Genomic DNA, 19,251 nt, shown 5'->3' with positions numbered 1-19,251 from the left:
AATACATCTTTAAACAAGCTTACCTTCTTCAGCCACCAAAAGAAAGGAAAGAAAAAGAAGATTTTATTCTGTTTGTTTTGTTTAATCTGATACTTCGTCTTGTCTTGGCTGATGAATGTGAATGAGGTGTATCTCTATTGTATGAAGCCTTACCTAACCTGAGGATTATATAATGAAAGGTGATTATCCAGCTAAATATGTCGGGATTAGAGATGTAGCTGTCTGCCTCTGTCCTCAAGAACAAAAAGGGCAATGATATTGTCTTACTGCAGATATGTTGAGGAACCAGATGAGCCTTCCTATGAATCTAGATGAATTTAAATTTGATTCAATCTATTTTGGTCTGAATGGCTTTAAATTTAAGATGTGAAATCATTAAACCTTTTTAACCTCGATCAGCCAACCTGTGGGTCCATCATTACAGGTGCGTGTTTACAGATGAGTGCTGTCAAACCCATATAAGTTTATTGAAAATCATTTAGTAAATGTTTCAAGTTTTTACACTGTGAGGCCAAAAGTCAATGTCCATGAAAAACAAATCACTTAAACTGACAAAGCGACAAAGGTGCCATGCCATTGTTCTGACGGCACATTATTCTGAAATCCCAATAGTCTAAATAATGGCCCATTTGTTTTTCGAATAAAGGTCTTTCGGTACAATGGGACATTTTTCAGACTGTTTTGTTATCCACAATATTACCATGGTCTGCATTATTTGAAACATTCTTACTGAATAACACACATTAATTTCTGCCTTTTTATTTTTAATCCTGATGAGTTGTTTTTGACGAGTTATGTCTGACCAAGTATTGAAGAGAGCCTAAGTTAAATTGTAACTCCCAGAGAATTAAAAACAATTTTTTTAGCAATGCTTTATTTTTTCAGAAAGACTGGTGAAAGAAATGCTGAATGAGAGATTGCATTGAGTTACAGAAACTAGTGGAGTGGAGCCCAGAAATGGGCACAACAGGACTTTGGCTCCCAGGACAGACAGAAGTTCTGTGTTCTGTTCCAGAAGTAAGAAAACTTTACTCAAAATCCATCAATTTGTCAACGCAAATTAATTTAAAACTTAAAAATCCAGCCTCGGAATATGGCCTTACTCATTAGTATGATGTGTTGTTCACTTCATATGTCTACATAATGACATAAGCCCTGGACCATTGCTGATTAAACGTCACAGCTCCACAAAAGAGTCCAGGAGCGACTCAAGGGTCTCGGTTAGGTCGAACATGTCTGTAATAGGCACAGGACAGAGGGGACCTAATCCCTTTTAGACAGCTGAGATTAGAGGTCTTAAAATCTGAAAAAATGGCCACACTCACAAAGTAATTATTGTTTAACTTTGTTCAAATCTGCATTTGTCTTAGAGTATGGAATGCTGAATGAGGGATTGCATGAGCTTGTGGAACCAATGCTAGCGTGGACTTTGGTGGAAATGTGTATAAATGTATGCATTTGACAGTTATGTTGCAGCTATTAAACCAAGGCATCTTTGGTTGTTCATTGGATTATTAATTAAAGTGTTGGAGCAAGCAGATGAAGAATATATACTGTACAGTATATATGGCAAGATGTGTGAAAAAAGCCCAACAGAAAAAGAGGAGAATTCAAGGTTCAAGAGGTTAATTAACTAACTGCTGGGGAAAATGTAGATGTCCATTTAAGCCTGAAGTGAGTCCACATACTGACGTTTTGGGATGTTAAATGTCATCAGTATAATGACAGTGGATTCACTTTTTGACGTTTAAGCTAAAGATGCTTTGTAAAGCTGTCTCTGCAGTAAGGGTGTGTGTGTGTGTGTGTGCTGTACATACAGTACATACACAGTTTGAGTGACAATCCTGTCCTCTTTGTACTGTCCATCCTTTCATCACAGAGCGTTTCCTTCACTGATTGACTGCTGTTTGTTAATTAAGTCAGGCAGAGCATGCAGAGGGATTTCATGTCCCTGGGGACATTTTCTATTGAACGCCACACTGTTCATTGACTGCCAACTTGCCTCAAACATGCTTGTTATTCTTGCTGAAAGAACACCTCAAGTTTAGCCTGTGAACAAGGTCAGGATTTTCTCAGTGTGGATATCAGGTTGTCTTTTTTTTTTAACACAAGTGACTCATCTTTAGTCCCTCACACAACAGAGAAGTGTAACTGTCCATACAAGCTCTTTGTTCAGCTCCTTGGCATTTGGTTTTGCTCTGCAGTGGTCAGTGTCTGAACTTTGTCTCGCTTCACTGGACAAACCTTCTGCATGACTCTTGTAAATGTCACGCCTCGCTTTAAAATGCGTAAAAATGCAAAAGCGCTAAATCTTCTCTGCCTTGTCATTTTAGTCAAAAAATATGCTGTAGGATGCATGAGTTGTAGCGTATACTGAGGCAGCTTTAAACAGGTACGTGCTAGTCCAGTAAGTAGAGCAAAAAAACTTTGCTCATGAGAAAACAAAAAGTGCACGTAAGGCATAATCAAATTTTTCTGCTTTCTACCCCTGTTTCTGTTTCTCTCACTTTGTCTTCATCCCTCTTTACCCCTCTCTCTTTCCCTGTGCTTTGCCCAGCGAGGCAATGCTGCAGTGGGAAACTGTTGGGGAACCTATTCCCCTGTGCGATCAGACCCTCGCCACGCTCAAATCTGCTTAGTGCGTCCAGCTAAAGCACTTATTTAGCACTTTGTTTTTTTTTTTGAAGAAGTGGGAACGTATTTCAACCCCTTACCATCACAGAAAAAAGATAAAGGAGTGCAATAATGTTGTCGCATTTCATGCACCAGTCAGCTCCCAGTGGAGTGTAGACCTTGTTGAATTGTTTACTTACGTGGAAATCAACTTTTGTCTTGGCTTGGATTGGCGGTGGTGCAATTTTGAGCAACATGTAGCCAAATCTTGGAAATGCTGTTATAGGGCCATATGCTGAGCAGATGCAGTGATATGAGGGACATTTTTTCCAACCCTGACTCACAGAAAATTACATTAATTTACCACTCACTTTTTTGGACAGGTACAATTTGATTGAAGTGCAGTAGTATAAAGTGCACAACTTAGACACCAGAGACTGGGGTTTGCATCCTGCTTCCTGCGTCATGCGTCATGCATGGTTAGCTTTAAGCAACAGAAATAGGTTGGGAGGGAGGGATAGTGCTTTACAGGGTTACATGTTAATAATATAAACATGTCTTCCTCGTGCCTCAAGTCACTGTTGACCTTTAAGTATTTAAGCAAGATGATGATCTTTACCAAACCTCAACCAAGTGCTGTGAGATGCAATAACATACCCATAAAATGTTTCATCATGCTTTAGTCACTACAAGCGGTTATTCCAGGGAAAACAGATCTACTGTATTGAACCAAATATTAGGTGTCCCTGATTATAAGACAAAAATGTAAAGCATACTTACATGAAAGCATACCTTAAACCCCTCATTTATGTAGCTTGTCACATCCTCCCCTGTTACTGTCTTTGCAGCAGTAAAATTGATTTTCTCAAACATTTTTCAGTCGTTTATCTTTTTCTTTCTTTTATTTTCAAATGTTTTTATTGATTTTACTCCAGTATTGTGGACAGTAAACAGTGACATTATTTTGAATGTCAGAATGGTCTCTGATTTGACAGACAGAACACATGATCCAGAACAAGAACACAAACCCACCTTGGCTTACTGTCAGCTCCTACTAAATCCCACATCCATCCTCCCAAGCCACATTCCCATATTGCTTGCTCCGACCATGGAATAATATGAAGTAAAAAGGAAAAGGTACATTCAAATACTAATTTAAAATAAAATTAAAAAAGGAAAAGGGGTAGCATATAGTAGCCCTATCCAGATACTTAATACAGGGCTTCCAGGTGTCGTCAAAGGATTTGCTTGAGTTTGTAAGTGAAAATCTAATCTTTTCAAGGTTGATGTGGTTCAGGATTTTTTCTTTTTGAACTCTGTCATCTGTGACACTCGCACTTCTTGCCTGCTTGACAGACGATTCAGTCCCCAGTGTGATTCTGCAGTGGAAGTCGGAAGTCGCTTTCAACTAGTTTTCACTCGTCAAGAATTTATTTCCTCCGTGGCAGTAAAACGTGTTAAACGAGCAGTCAGAAACTTCTGTAGGTAAAACTGGACTAACAAAGCACTTCTAGGGTTGGCTCACTCTAAAAGACACACTGTGAATAGGCTAGCCTAGCAACAATAAGGCTATAAACAACCTACAATGTGACTTACCACACACGTTAATTAACATTGTTCCCCTATAATGCTGATAAAAATCTAATTTGTGCTTCCTTGCACGAGGGCGAATGCATAATATATGAACATAATGTCTGGAGACAATTGATTATTCCTTGTTGGAAAATCAGTTGACACAGTTTTTAATGATATTCGGGCCCTATGCATGTTCCAGAGAAGAAAATAGAAGCATTATGTTGATTCATTAAATTGTACTCTGTGTTTAAGACCACATGCATGTGCTGTTTGTATGTGAGTGAGAGGCAGAAGATGAGAGGCTATTGGAAGGGGTCTCATGGTTAATGATGTGTTCACTTATTGGTGACTGATAATGTCATATCAGGAACTAATTGCCTGCACTGTTGCCTCATTAAGCACAGCATGACGTTGTGCCACGGGGCACTGGCTGCACACCTCGCTACAATCACTGCTATTTCAATACGTCCCCCTTTTTCACTCCTTCATCTCCTGCTCTGCTGTTCATTCTCCTGTCATGTATTGCATCCATGCCGCTTTTATTGTGGGATCTTCAAATTGTGAAAGGACTTTGGGATCTGAAGGTTTCGTTCATGGATTTCATTTCTTGCTGTGGAAATTGATCTGACATCCTCACACAATCCACCTTTTTATTCATCAGTCCTGTCAATTCTTCTTTGTTTCTCTGGCATTTTAATTTCATGTCTCTTCCTGCTCTTATCTATCTATCTCAGATTCAGGCTTTTTTTTAATCTTTTGCATATTCTCTGTATTCAGCTGTCTATTTTCTGCTCTTTAACATTTGCATTTCTCTTTCATTTCATCTCTGTCTCTCTCTGTCTTATTCTCTGCAGTCACCTTCACACTCCTGATCTGGAGCAGTTGGCTCGTCTCTCCCCTTCCCTCTCCATCCATTCAACCCTCCATTTTGCACATGCCCACTGCCCTGCCTCTGGGCCACACTTCCCTCCACCCCTCTCCACTCCATCTCAACCTCTCCCCCTCTTTTATTTATGGGAATATGCTGATGGGGCAAACCCAGGTAAAGATAGAATATTTCTTGTTACACAGGGGTGAGGAACATAAATTGAAATAGAAAAAGAAGTGAGAAGGCGGAAGAGTGAGAGTGCACACACAATTAATCATGGAGCTGTCATTTGTCCTAAAAAGCAAAGCCATTCATCAAAAAGAGCAGAGGAAAAATAAAGGAAAGGGTGAACAAGGGAAAGAGAGGAGAGGGGAACATATGTATCAAAGGATCTATGCAGGATCTAATTGGGTCAGTGGCAAATAATGTGGCTGTGTTAGTGCTGAGCTTTGCTTTGGAGTTGCAGCAGCAGGCTGGTTGGAGATCAGCGTCAGCGGGAGAGTTTTTCAACCCATGGGAGATGAAACTAGAAATAAGGCAACCTCAATACTCATGAGTAGCCTGACTCGCTACGCTTCAAATCCAATCGCTTGTTTCTAACAAAACCATGTGTTCCAATATGAAAACATGGAATTGAGACCAAAACAATATTATATAAATGTTAGAGGGTCTTGTGCATTTTCTCCAAGAGTGCACGTAAACCGAAAAAGGGCAAGAGTAAAAAGTATAAAATAAACAAAGAACGAAATAACACATTTAACCTGAGGGAATATCATTCTGTCAATCTGTCATTTTATTTGACAGGGGTCATTCTTTCTTTTGCATTGCTGGCTGGGCCTGTCACAAAACATTAGAAAAATGAAAACTTGTTCAGTGACTTTGTGTATGAATTTAGATTAAAACCACACATCTGTTCTTTTTGTGTGTGCCCCTGCTTGTCAGGGTTAAGGACAAATCACAGGTAGGGTTAATGGGATCTGTCTGTGTTAGAACAGCCCTCTAGAGAGACAGAAAGGGAGAGGAAGACTGATAAAATGAGGGAAAGGTGAAAGTGGAAGGTAATGTTGGTGGTAGATGACAGCAGCGATGGGAGGAGCTGAGAGAAAGACGGTGGGAGATGCCTCTCATTTGAGGCCAGAAGCCATGCAGGGCTGAAGTTGGGGACGTGGCGAGAAGAATAATGCACCTTGACAGAACAGCACTCTCTGCCAACGCGGCCAATGATTCCCCCCGAAGCAGAGTGATGTGGAGCGCAAGCAGCACCTGTGACACCAACTGCCACCCCGGGGGAACATCAACAACTAGCCACCTGTTAAAAAATGCACTCCCCAACATCACACTGCTTATTAAATTCATTCAATTTCTGGTGATTGACGTCGCTTTGAGATTACGATGACTGCCTCTAAACGATCTAAATGTCACTCAAACAATTANNATCCTACGGCTGCTGCTCATTCAGATGCCTTTACTTCACCTAAAGAGAGAATAAATAGCCTTATTTTGGAAAGAAGAAATAACATTCTTCCTCTTATAAATGAAAAGCTAAATTCATTAGCAATAAACAATACATCTTATTGCCTCACTTGTTCTGCTATTAGCAGTTTATGGTGGCTAATGGTCGTAAACTTTAGATAGATGTTGCTGTGTAACTGACATTACAACCATATCATTGGGTGGGATATGTTAGGCAGCAAGTGAACATTTTGTACTCAAAGTTGATGTGTTAGAAGAAGGAAAAATGGCCAGTGTGAGGAATTGAGGGCCAAACTGTGATGGCTAGACGACTGGGTCAGAGCATCTCCAAAACTGCACAGTCTGCAGTGGTCAGTACATATCAAAAGTAATCCAAGGAAGGAAATGGAAGGAAAAAAGGGCAGTCCTGTTAGCTCATCACTTCATACATTACCCGGTGAATCAAATCATGACACTAGTAAAAACAGAGAGTCATAGTGTAACACAGTGGAGTGCTCAAAACAGCTAACAACGTTGACCCCACAGTTGGTTAACTTAAGGCCATTGGAACTGAAGTCTTATAACAAAACTGTGAAAAAAAAACTATTTAGAAAGTGGCACCACTGCGTGACGATGAATAAAACTTAATTTTTTGGTGTTTGCTAAGTACAGTTTTGACCAACGAAGCACACGAATCAAAACAAACACCAAGGCTATATCGATTTCCTATCAAAAATGAGTTATAATTTCAGTTTGAATCAGTTTATCATACAGGCTCTTGCAGCACACACAGAGAAGCAACTCAGAAATTCAAGATATGTCTGCACACACTTTCAAGGACGAGTTTAGGATAGGGTGAGCAGCTCCTTTGATCTTTATCAGAAAATGTATGCAATTTCCCATCTTGTGTGGTGCCAAACGTTGAAAAATTCAGCATGCGCTAGTGCTACAATATGTAAATAGAGGTTTACTTAATCTCAGAGCTAATGGCTGGCTGAGAGGTTGGGGAGGCTGTGGTTGTACACTTAATGGAAAACCTGCGCTGCTTTGTGCTGTAGTAATGGGAGGAGATTATCTTGCCATGCAGAAGGACTGGATAAATGCTCCCGTCAATTGGTCGCTCTCTCTCAGTCTATATGTTTATTATGTATCATGATCCATGTGAATGGCTTTAATCGTGCGAATGTGGAGACTGAGGGATGCATGGCAGCTGGATGGATTTTTGGTTTGGTTATGCATTTTATTTTACTTATACACTTTCTGTTGTTGAGGTAGGTTTGGGGGGGGGGTTGCAATGTAGTATTGCTAAATAATATATTTTGAATTAATCCATCTCCCTCAGTACTTCTTCGTTATCAGACTTCACTCATCTGGTTTTAATCTCACATCCTTTTCTTTCTTTGGATGCTGCTGACTATTATTTACTTTTGTCAGCTCATGGGCAATGCCACTGTGTTAAATATCCATCTGACAGGCTACCTAATGTTTACCCCTGAGGAAGATCAATACAGCAGTGCCATTGTCCAGACTTCATTCTTCAAGCACAATTGATCGCATTTCTTCCTCAGAACTGTCCTGAACATGGCAAACCAGAAAAATCCATGGGGTTTGGTGTCACGATGAATGGAAAACAGTGTCAATTAAAACTGTGTCTGTCAAATGTATTTTTTACTTCACTCACCACATTGTCTGTCTGTGGTTATGATGTTGTCATCTTTCAGGTCATATTGAATTTTGAGTCATTTGAGGACGAGGAGTCACGTTTCAACTTAATTTAAAAAATAAATTGCTGAAGGGTTTTGGTTAAAGAAGGGGTAGACTGTACCAGCTAGGAATTATTATTTGGACAAAACATTGCGTTTGCATTTGCTTTTATTGAAGTGGCTGTTCAGTTATATTTGCTAATGTTTTATATAAATGGTTTTTCAAGAAAACTAGAAATTGACAGTAATAACATACCCACAATACCTCCCAAAACACCTGGATTCCCAGAAAAAATACATAAAAAGTAACCTTGTTGTCCTCAATGATCAAACCTGTATCACGCCAAAGTGTGTGAATACACACAGTATTTATTCCATTGTAGGTTGTGCCTTGTCTAGGCTTATTGAGGTTGCACTTTGGTTAGGTTTAGGCACCAAAAAACGTATTGTTTAGGTTAAGGAAAATATACGTTACATTATGGATCTGGTGTGAGTTAAGTATGTTACATATTATATATATGTATGTATATAAGATAAAATAATGCTGACATTTTGTTTCACACAAGACTTGAACAGTCGTCTCTCTCTTTACACGCAGCTTTATTGTTTTTTTACATATGCTTAAGCGTGTGCTCTACATAGGGTGTATGAAGGTGCCTGTACTTTTCATATGTAGACAAGGCAAAACGTGACACTGACGTGGTATCCTCTAGTGGATCAGCGAGTCTATTACACGCTTTGGTGTGAGACTGTGCTGCAATTTTAGCTACAACCCCAATACCACTAAAGATAATTGAGAATTTGATTTAATATTTTCAGAAATCAAAAAATTCTGTGTAAATCACCATGACCTAAATGTGTTATAAGAGTGTCATAAGAGTACTGTGTGTCTCTTGGGTGTCGAGCCACATGGAGAGTATCTGAGAGTTTTGGTGGTCTGCAGGTCAGCTGTGAGAGCTCTGCAGCTGTCTGATAACTGCAGTGGTGGGTGGAGTAAGTGCTCACCTATGCACAGTTGCACACGTGTGCTTTTTCATTTTGCACCAAGAAGTGAGCTGCTCTGTAGGAACCACAAGACACGGACAGAGGTACTAGTACTTCAGCAGCACTTCCTGCATTCATTTCAAGCCATTTAAAGCAGCCCATGTCTAAAGCACCTATTTATAGATGGATAGCTGGGCATTCATTTATCTCATTTCAACTCATTTAGCCCTCATGTTCTTTTTGCAAATTAATGAATATACAATGTAACGGTCTGTTAGCGCAATATTGATGAGATGATGCTGATAGTAATGAGATGCCTAAAGTAAATCAAAGTGTTTACAAATGGACGAGCACATGCATCCACATGTATTTACCGCACGTCTTCCTCCTGCTGACCATTAATTTAATTGACCAGGGTTGTTGTTGTTCATCTGTTACTTTTCAACCGTGGAAAATGACATATTATCAATTAGCGCTGTGATGGTTTTCCAACCGAGTAATACGTCATTTAAATGTTATTAAATTCTCTGCTATGTGCTGCAATCAAAGGAATGCTGCTATACTTGGCAAAGGGGAAGTGTTTTGAGCTCACTATCCCAAAGAAGTTTTTACATTTTTCATGTCCATTACTAATCCTTTGAAGTTTTTTTTCCCTGCTTTCAAATCCTTTTCTCATACTTTTTCCTTTTCCTTTTTGAAATGTATCCTCCTTAACCATTGTGATTTTTTAAGCTTTATTTCCTCATTGTTTGGGATCCCAGAGATCCCATTTTTACTAGTGTTTAATAGTCAACGTTTTAATTTCTTTCTCTTCTGACCTTATTTAAAAAAGGGTATTTAAGTAGTCACCCCTCGCTTTGCTGCAAACATTTGAATACACCACCTCATACCAAATAAGATATTTGATGTTTTATATGGACTGTTCATAGGGCTATTAATTTATTCCTTTGTTAGCCTAAAAAGAAAGAAGAAATCGGCAGTATCTTATCCTTGTTAAACTGTTATTAACTGTTGTAAAACGTAAATCACAGAAATCTAAATGGACTTATTTGGGATTTGGGAGGGGCGTGCTGGGTAAAAGTACCGTCAACACCAATCGGATAATAGAGAATAATAGAACAGACTAGAATAGAATAATGTGAGAATTCATTGTATTTAACCATACAAATCCTCAAACAGAACATTAGGAATAAACACTCTATATTTGTCCTTTACATAAACTCACACAGCCATGCATCCGTTCTTTATTCTTTTCATTCATCCATTCATTCTTATTGTCCAGCAGGAATGTACTGCAGTGTCACCCTACACAGGTCCACTGTTATTGATGTATTGTTGTCTCTGGTTTGTTTTATTACTGTGGCAGGTTTCAGGCGATACTATGAGGGCTGCCACAGTTGGACGCGTACAGACAAAACACACGCACAGACTAACACACATATGCTTGGCTGATATTGGCCATAGTCATAGCCAACACAAAGTAATCTGGCAGTGTGACTGTATGGCTGGCAGATTATTTTGTTCGGCTCAGTCAACATATTGAATTTAATTTCCTTTTTCTGTCCTTCAGCTGGTGGATTTTTTTCTCTTCCCAGGGCAATATTTCCTTTTGTGTGCGTTCAGTATTTTGTTTTTTCACACCCATTTTCCTCTTTTCTCTCTATCTACTATAAACATATATATATATGCCTATGTATGTTTTGCTGGTGCTTCTTGATGTCTGTATAATGTCAGTTTGTCTCCTTATCTGTCTCTCTGTCTTGCTCTGCTCGTCTGTCTGTGACTTTCCCTTTTCGTTGCACCCCCTTATACACACATCACGCACCACCACCAACACCATGAAAACACACACACTCACGCCTCTTTTTCCCGGGTTTCCTTAAATCTCTCCAATGCTGAGAAAGTGAGTGACAGCACTATATGCACAGTCTGCAAACGACTGACGGGGGATTTTAACCAGATACGTCACAACTACAGGGGAAGGGAAAGAGGGAGGGACAGAAGAGAGGAGAGGAGGAGAGCAAATGAACAGAGACAGGCAGAGAAAGAGAGAGAGAGAGTACAGAGGGATATATTGACTCAAAACTGGTCTGCATGCTCTTCAGTGTGTGAGAAACAGAGGACGTGAGAGCAGGCAAGATGGAGTGCTGGCACAGATGAAGACTGTCCCTAGGTACGTATTTGTGGATGGCTATATTTGTACGTGTGTGTGCACATGTGCTTGCATGTGCGTGTCTCTGTATGTGAGAGGGGTGAGAGCGATTGAGTTTGTAAGCAACATGCTGCAAGTGATCATTCGTATGTGGGTACCCAAGCAGTGAATTTGGGTGTTGTTACATAACAGCAGTGTGAGTGACTGAATGAGTGTAGGTATTGAAGATGGGACCAGGCAGTTTGGGGTCCTTATCTGGTCTTAACACACATGTGTGTGTGTGTGTGTGTGAGAGAGAGAGGGAGTCTGTGCTGTAACTTAGTATAGTGAGGAAGGAGGGATCGGCTCTAGGAAATGCAAGTTTACAACGGAGGTAAATCGTGTTCTGTTTGGGTATGAATGGTGTGTTGGTTTGAATAACAAAAGCTTCATATATTTATGTCAGTGTGTGCGAAGCAGAGGGAATCAATATATTGTATGATGCACGAGAGGTGAGTTATGGCTATACTGATGTAAACATAGTTAAGCAAAATCTCCAGTATTTTCACCTACACTGAGGAAAACCCTCAGTACCTGTTTAGTTCTATTTCTGATTTTTGCATTGCAGAATCCTTACAGTATTGCAAAGACAAATCAAACCGGTTTAACAGCATTTGTCTGCTATGTAAGAGGGGTGGAAGTTGATTGCTGATTGATTCATTAGTAGATGGACAGTAAATAATCTGCATCAATTTTAATGAGTGATTAAGTCATTTAAGTGATTTTTGAAGCAAAATGCCAACAATGTCCTTCAGCTCTCTAAAGAGAGAAAGTTAGCCAGACAAAACAAGCATTTTCAAGACATCAGCTTGGGTTCTGGGAACTTGTACCAGGCATTCTAGACCATTTGCTGCGTTTTTAAATAAGAATTCGATTAACTGAAAAAAAGATGGATTAACCGATAATGAAAATATGAATCATTAGTCTTAGCCTAGTCGACACTTGACACAAGACAAGTAGCCTGCTCCAAAGAGGCTATTCATTCATATCACGGACGCATCAGTCATGAACTAAAAGAGCAAAATTATTTCATTAGGGGGAAAGAATAGACTTGGAAAATTATGACAACACACACAAAATGCACAGACCTAAAGGGAGAGAGGTCCCAAGTTGACACTAAACAGTAGTGACATGATGGACGTAATATATAGGGGGGAGGACAAATGACATGCATCCTCAAATGACCTGCCTGTGTAGCAGTGTTTGCAGTGATATTATTGTGTCTTACAATGAAGGTGCATGAAATAGAGCTATTATGTCTACTAGCTGTATGCTTTAGGTTGTTTAGTTCTTTTCGCTTTTAACAGTTTAAAGTTTTTAATCTGGGACAGCACCAGTAAACAAAGGAAACATTGTGACATTCTAGGCGGAAGTTTGTCCCAGTGATCTCTGAAATCAAACTAGTTCTTGAAATAATAACGACACAGAGGCACTGTGGGAGTGCATACTGGAAAACATGTCTTCGGTCTCTCTTAATCACAGTGAGGAAAATAGGAAATGATAGCATTTGGCTTAACGAGGTTGGAGTTCGGTAACAGTTATTACGCTTCATTTAGTAACAAATATGCTAAGGACTGAGAAAGGCTTCAAATAGCATTATGTAAATATTGCTCAGGGGACTTGCAGATGAGAGCAAGAGGAGTGAAAGGGAGAGATAAGGGAAGGATTAGAGTGAAGTGCAGATACACAAGTGACATCACTTGTTCATACTTTACGGCACTACATTAGAATATTATTTGAGAGCACAGACTTGGTGTGCTGACACAATGTGTGAGTCACACTTAAAGTGCCAAAGGTTCTGGCAAATTCTATTTTGGAGAAGTCAGGTTTGCATCAACTGATGAAAACAGACACATATTTCTGTTTTCTCCAGAATGTTTAAGATGCGCTGTGAATTTCAGCATATTGCCAAAGTTGACTTGCCTTGAATTAAATTGACCCCTGCTGCTGCTGCTGCTACAGTACTCACAGAGAGGGAGAAAGTTGGAAACTCAGAGGAGACGAAGGATGTGATTGTGTTTTTTTTGTTTTTCTCTTCTAGTTCTCAGCCTCTTGTTCCTCCCCTCTGCTATGATCCCAGCTGTTTTTCTCTTTGTCCTTCCTCATTCATTTCTTTCTCTCTCCGTCTCACCCCGTCATTGCCATCCCATAGTCCCGTTCGACAGTCCACATGAGCGTCTCCAAACCTCCCCCGCCCCCCTCCACCTCCCACCTGGCCATTCCCCCTTCCTCCACCTCCACCCCTTCCTCGTCTGCCTCCTCCCCCTCGGCGACACCCCACTCCAACGCTCTGCCCCCTCCCTCGCCGGTCAAGATCTCTATGCAGGAGCACTTTGCCATCAACGTGTGCCCAGGCCCCATCCTCCCCATCCCACAGATCTCAGACTTCTTCCCACGTTTCCACGACTACCCCTGCACGCCTCCGCCTCCAAGGGAGAAGAAGATCCTAAAAGAGGAGACTTTCAATGGGGAGACGGGCATAGGATACAAGGATGGGGAGAGGAGGGAGAGCAACGAGGGAGAGAGGGAGGAGGCGGTCGACTCTGATGATGAAGACAGTGAGTTCTGAGGAGGGGGAAGAAAGTTTTGTGATGAAAAAGTTGTGTTCATTGTTGTGTTTGGTTTGTGTGTGTATGTTTATTCGTGTGAAAACTGCTAGACAATACTGTTATTCTAAAAGTTTGGAGTAGACACTTTTTTTTAACACAAAATGAGTTTCTGCATTTTCTTCCAATGCACAACATATGCTTGCAGAGTAAATGTGGAGTCAAGCATTTTTCCAAAAGTGTTTGTCACTCCCACTTTATGTGACACGCCGCCTCAGATGATTTATTAGACAATGTCGCAATAGTGGGACTCAGCCTGCAAGTTTCTGCTCATTCCCAAACAGTAATCAAACAAGACAGATCAATTCATATTAGGCAGCGTCATGTTTTTAAGAGGCCATCTGCTACAAATATGACTCAGAGCTTTTGAGTGTGTGTGTGAGAGTGTGTGTGTGTGTGTGTGTGTGTCCCTTTACTGGCAGTAATTGCCATGGTTTGTGTTGTTTTCAGCCTACCTGGGAACGCTGGAGTTCAGCTTGCTCTTTGATCAGGAGAACAACTGTCTTCATTGTACTATTCAAAAGGCAAAGGTACACACAATTTCAATATCTTCTTCATATAAACAGACCTCTGTCTGTCTGTGTGCATATGATTGCATAATCCTCCTTGAAGTCCCAATGAAAACAATTCTCCTGTAATGCTTTGCACAAGATGTCAGACTATTTTTTCTCAACCTTTTTTAAAGTAACCAAGCCACACACCCTCAGCGGCTTGTCAATTTAAGACATAATCATGCCATGGCACTACGAATTTTGGATAATGTTGCTCCATTGCTGCGGCAGACACATTTGGTATGGCCACCGTACAAGGACGCAAGCCTTGTATTACATATTGTGTACTGTCACATGATGTTAATTATGTAAATCTTGTTGAACGGTTCCTTTGAGGACAACACAAAAGAGTCTAGGAGGGTAGAAAATAGTGGCATAAAAAGAAACACCCAGAGGTGCTATTGAGATGTAACTACAGTAGAAGAGGTCTGTCATATTCACTGTCTTTTTCTGACCCTGTCAGTTGTGTGAAATGTTTGAGGGCATGGTGACGTCACCTTTGACACTACAGTATGTGTGTGTGTGTGTCTATGTATGTCTGCCTGTGTCCACAGGGACTGAAAGCCATGGACTCCAATGGGCTGGCTGATCCATACGTCAAGCTTCATCTTCTCCCCGGGGCTAGCAAGGTCACTGCTCCAACCTTACCTCAGTGGCAATTAACGTAACATGCTACCACACTGGGCTGGGCTGTCCCAGACACTGACACTCCCTCAGGAAAGTCCTACATCACACAGAAACTGCTGGCAAAGGAAGATAATTTATTGAAAAGACTGAACATAGGAAGCATTTCATACATCATTCAACCAAAGAAAACAAAAAATGATTATTTATTTTTCGTAAATAATATAAATAATCTCCTGTCACACCATGAAAAGGTCAAAACGCACTTTCACAAAACGTGACACGGCAGCGAGCTAATTTAGTGTGTTGTTTCAAGCCGTTGAGCAGAGTGCATTTTGGTTGGTTACTACTTAATGTGGCTCGTCCAATGCTGTGCTTTATCGAGCACAAACACGTTCTGGTCTGTTGCACAACTCTTGTCTTGTTTTCAGCTCAAGCAGCAGGGAAGATAAGGCTCCCCACAACAGCAACCCCCAGTTCCGGCAGAATGCAACCTGTTGTCAGCCATTTTGGCTCAAGGTTGACACGAAATTAGGTTATGATAAGCGCAGGGAGGACGTAGAGCCAAGATAGGTTGAATGAGGCAGGTCTAAGGTGCTAACAATAACAACGTCTGGGGGATTTTTGTCCTCCAGCCTTCCTCTGTCTGTCTTCTCTCCCATTGTTAGCGCTCTCCTTTTCCCACTTTCCACCCCTATCTCTGTCTCTATCTCACTATCTTGCTGTGACCCTCTTTGACCTTGAAATACCAACAGTGTGCGGAGAGAAGGGAGACAAGGGAGAGAGAGGAAAGGGGGGAAAGAGAGAGAGGGAGAGAGGGAGTGGAGAAAGGGAGGGAGGGGGAGACAGATGAGGGGAGGACAGCAGCAGGTGGTTGTCATGGAAACAGGGAGGATTGTTACACGGCTCACGTCAACAGGCCAGTGTTGATGGGGGGAGAGGGGTGGTAGAGGTGGTGGTGCGGGAGAAAGCGTCAATGAGTAGGTAAGTAGCTACCCATGAACCACTGTTTGTTAAATACCGATCAGACGGGTGCCACGTCACTCAAAAAGTGAGTACGTGCACAAGAAGTGGAGATCACGGCCACACACTCACACACCTACTCTTGGCCACATTCAGACTCAGCATGCAAGCGTTGCAATGAATAATCCAGAACACAAAAGGTTTCAGTTTCTGTGAAGAATCGAGTTTTCAAAATATGAAGAGCGGAGGCACACAGTAAGGTCCCACTCATATACCTTCCTTCTCAGTCTCACATCCTACTGCACATGCTCCTTAACCAGTATACAGTCAGGCATGGTATCTTGTGATGTCAAGCGCACACTGTGTAACACATGCGGCGCATGACCTTGCGTATATGCAGACACATGCTAAGGCTTTCGTCACAGTCACACAGAGATGCTCCCATCATCAATCCCTCCCTCTCTGTCACTCCCTCTCTCATTCTCACACACAAACATGTGGTAGTTGCCAGTGCCTCTGTAATGGTCTTTGGTATTTTCACATGTCCATTCCTAATCGAGATGCATGGAAAAATTCACTCACAGTCAGACTCCTCATCCACAGCACTGGGAAGTAGGGATTGAGAGAGCGCAAGTGTGAAATATGTAAAAAGATCCATGCAGACAGATGGAGAAAAAGGAGTGAGAGTGTGATGGACAGATGGAGAGCTAGAGATAAAACATTTAGACACAGATGCAAAAGCACTGGTGTAGAGGGAAATGGATGCAGGGAGTGACAGAGGGCAGGAAGAGGGAGCTGGTGTTTTAAGTGTGTTTGTAGAAGTAGAATGCGGTGCAAAATGTGCTCAGAAAACCAACCCAATTCAGTCAATAAGGAGTGATGATTATTTGTGAAATAGTTGTGCTGTTGAGTTGTGCTGGCACACATACAGCTGTGAAACACTGCTGCGAGTCGTGACTCTGCCTGTGCACGGCTCCTCCTGCACATTAATGAATCAAACAAACGACATGAATCGAAAACACTTGTTCCCTTCATGGAGCGAGCTCTGGAGGGCTGACTCTTGTAGATAAGCCAAAAGTTTCCAGCAGAAAATGAAGAATGAAAAGGAGACATTGATGGGGGGAAAGTGAGGAAGAGGGGAGGCGGCACAGGCAGAACAATGGGATGTGGGGACAAAAACAGACCAAGAGAAAGAAGATGGAAGGGAGGGTTCAGCATCTGGCCCTGAGGCGTTAGCAAGAGGCTGACTGTGGCAGAAAGGAAAAGACAGAGAGAGAGATGAGGTGTGTATGTGAGAGGCGTCAGACATGAGCAGAAGTATTTTGTGAGAATAGGGTACACACTTTCTCTACCAGCTGTACATTCAGAGCCTATGTATATATAATCATGCAGTGGTGGAAAATCTTTAAATACAATGATATAAAAATATTGTATTACAAGTGAAGATTCTGCCTTTTACTTATGTAAATTAAAAGTATTCAATATACGGGGATAGGGAGTATGGCTCCAGACAATGTTATTGTATAACTGGATTCCTGTAACTGATACATTATAATGTAATGCGTTTCAGCGTAACTGGTAGATATTTCTTAGCACTTTAAACTGTTGGAGAAATTAATAGATAAGGTTGTCGATACTCCATATTTTTCTTATTGTCAACCGTTTCCATGACCCAAATCAACAATGTTTGAGTCCTTCTCTCAGTGCCAATCTGTGGCACTCAGCCCTGATCAAAATTGTTCCTACTGAAGATGTAAATCTTTAAAAAAATGGGTCACAAAGACATACTTCTCTTTTAAAAAAGATGAATATGAATTTCATTTTTTAATGAAAAGTTACAGAAGCAGTAAATAGCGCATTTATTGGGGACTGTTTTCAGTGGTGGATTAATACACGTTTTGTGGTTCAGTGTGTATTTATGGCACCAAGGCAGTCTATGTGGAATTGTCTCAAAATAAACTATAGTGCCTGTGTTCACAATAATGAAGGCACCTTTCACCCAACTATGTGGCTCAATGATGTGTTTTTAAAGGGGCACTCCACAGATTCAACACATGAAGGTCGGTTTAGTCATCATGAGTCTGTAAAAAAAGATGTATTATGTCTTCTATGATTCTGAAGGGACCTTGATGATGTCTATTTGGGCTTCAAGCTTCAAGCAAATTCTCAACAGAGAGTCTGCGTGGATGTGGGCATTTATTAGAGAGACACTATTGGATTGCATTATGGGAAAGGATTCAGTATTTTTTGTGCTTCACTCACAGTGAGGTCTAAATGTGAGTTAGCTTCTGCAGCTTTGATTTTGATTATTCTTTTTTAAATCTGTCTCTAGTGAGTCTCCCAACTTTCCATCTGAGCAGTCCTGTGTAGCCTATGTCATTTCCTAGTTTAAGGGCAGAACCAGGGATTTGGATACTGGAGAGTCGCAGATGTTCACATAAAATTCAAGAAAGGTTTCAATCACTCAACTCTGGGGAAAAAGACAACAAAATCTTCGCCAAGGAAGAAGGCGGGTAACCGACTACTCCATCAAGTTGCAAGTGTTGCTGCAGAAAGTAAGTCACATCTCTCTCTGACCTCATTTTTGATGAGCTTGCCGCCCAGGAGCTTCCCTCAGAGCTGGGCACCCTCATCACCCTCACCATCAACACTGACAGTCATCTGGAGGAGGGAGGGAGTCCTAGCTGCCAGGCCTGTCTTTGGCATCCCTGCACATAGCCTCTCCACACTGTCCTCTGCCTGCAGCAACAGGCAACCCAAACAACACCCCTGAGCCAATGCAGTTTGGCCAGGCCTCGCCCACTTCGGAGGACTGTACTGTGACCAGCCCAGCCATTTTGTCTCCTCCTGCCCAGTTCGCCAGTAATCCCATCCTATGCTTCATGTTCACCAGATTCTCCCTGACCAGACCCACGCAGTTTCAGTGATTGACGACTCCAGTGCTGCCGCCAGCTTTATGGACAGCATCAGGGGCGGAGCTAGAGGGGTGGCCAGGGTAGCATTGGCCACCTCTGGAACCTGATTGGACACCCTGGGTGCCACCCCAGTTGATTGACAGGTCACTGCACGTCACGTCGAAAACAGCGAGATTTTTAAACGCAAACAGAGAAGGCAGAATAAA

General features: G+C 41.4%; 1 protein-coding gene across 2 annotated transcripts in view; it reads left to right on the top strand.

Moving 5' to 3' along the window:
- Positions 1–11,242: 11,242 nt before the first annotated feature.
- The window catches only part of doc2d (double C2-like domains, delta), a 34,874-nt gene continuing 26,865 nt past the window's right edge, over positions 11,243–19,251 (top strand). Inside the window, exons 1-4 of one of the 2 annotated variants that reach the window (XM_035661049.1) lie at positions 11,243–11,368; positions 13,539–13,944; positions 14,443–14,522; positions 15,098–15,172. In XM_035661049.1, the coding sequence (XP_035516942.1) occupies positions 13,557–13,944; positions 14,443–14,522; positions 15,098–15,172 (543 nt within the window). In that variant the 5' untranslated portion in view covers positions 11,243–11,368; positions 13,539–13,556. Of the gene's footprint in view, positions 11,369–13,427; positions 13,945–14,442; positions 14,523–15,097; positions 15,173–19,251 lie in introns of both variants that reach the window. The other variant, XM_035661050.1, reaches the window with a different exon arrangement.

The sequence above is a fragment of the Morone saxatilis genome, unplaced genomic scaffold (genome assembly GCF_004916995.1).
Source record: "Morone saxatilis isolate NCDOM2014 unplaced genomic scaffold, NCSU_SB_2.0 Contig17, whole genome shotgun sequence".
NCBI lineage: Eukaryota > Metazoa > Chordata > Actinopteri > Moronidae > Morone > Morone saxatilis.
Note: the sequence above shows the minus strand (reverse complement) of the source record. Positions and strands in the feature narration are given on the sequence as shown.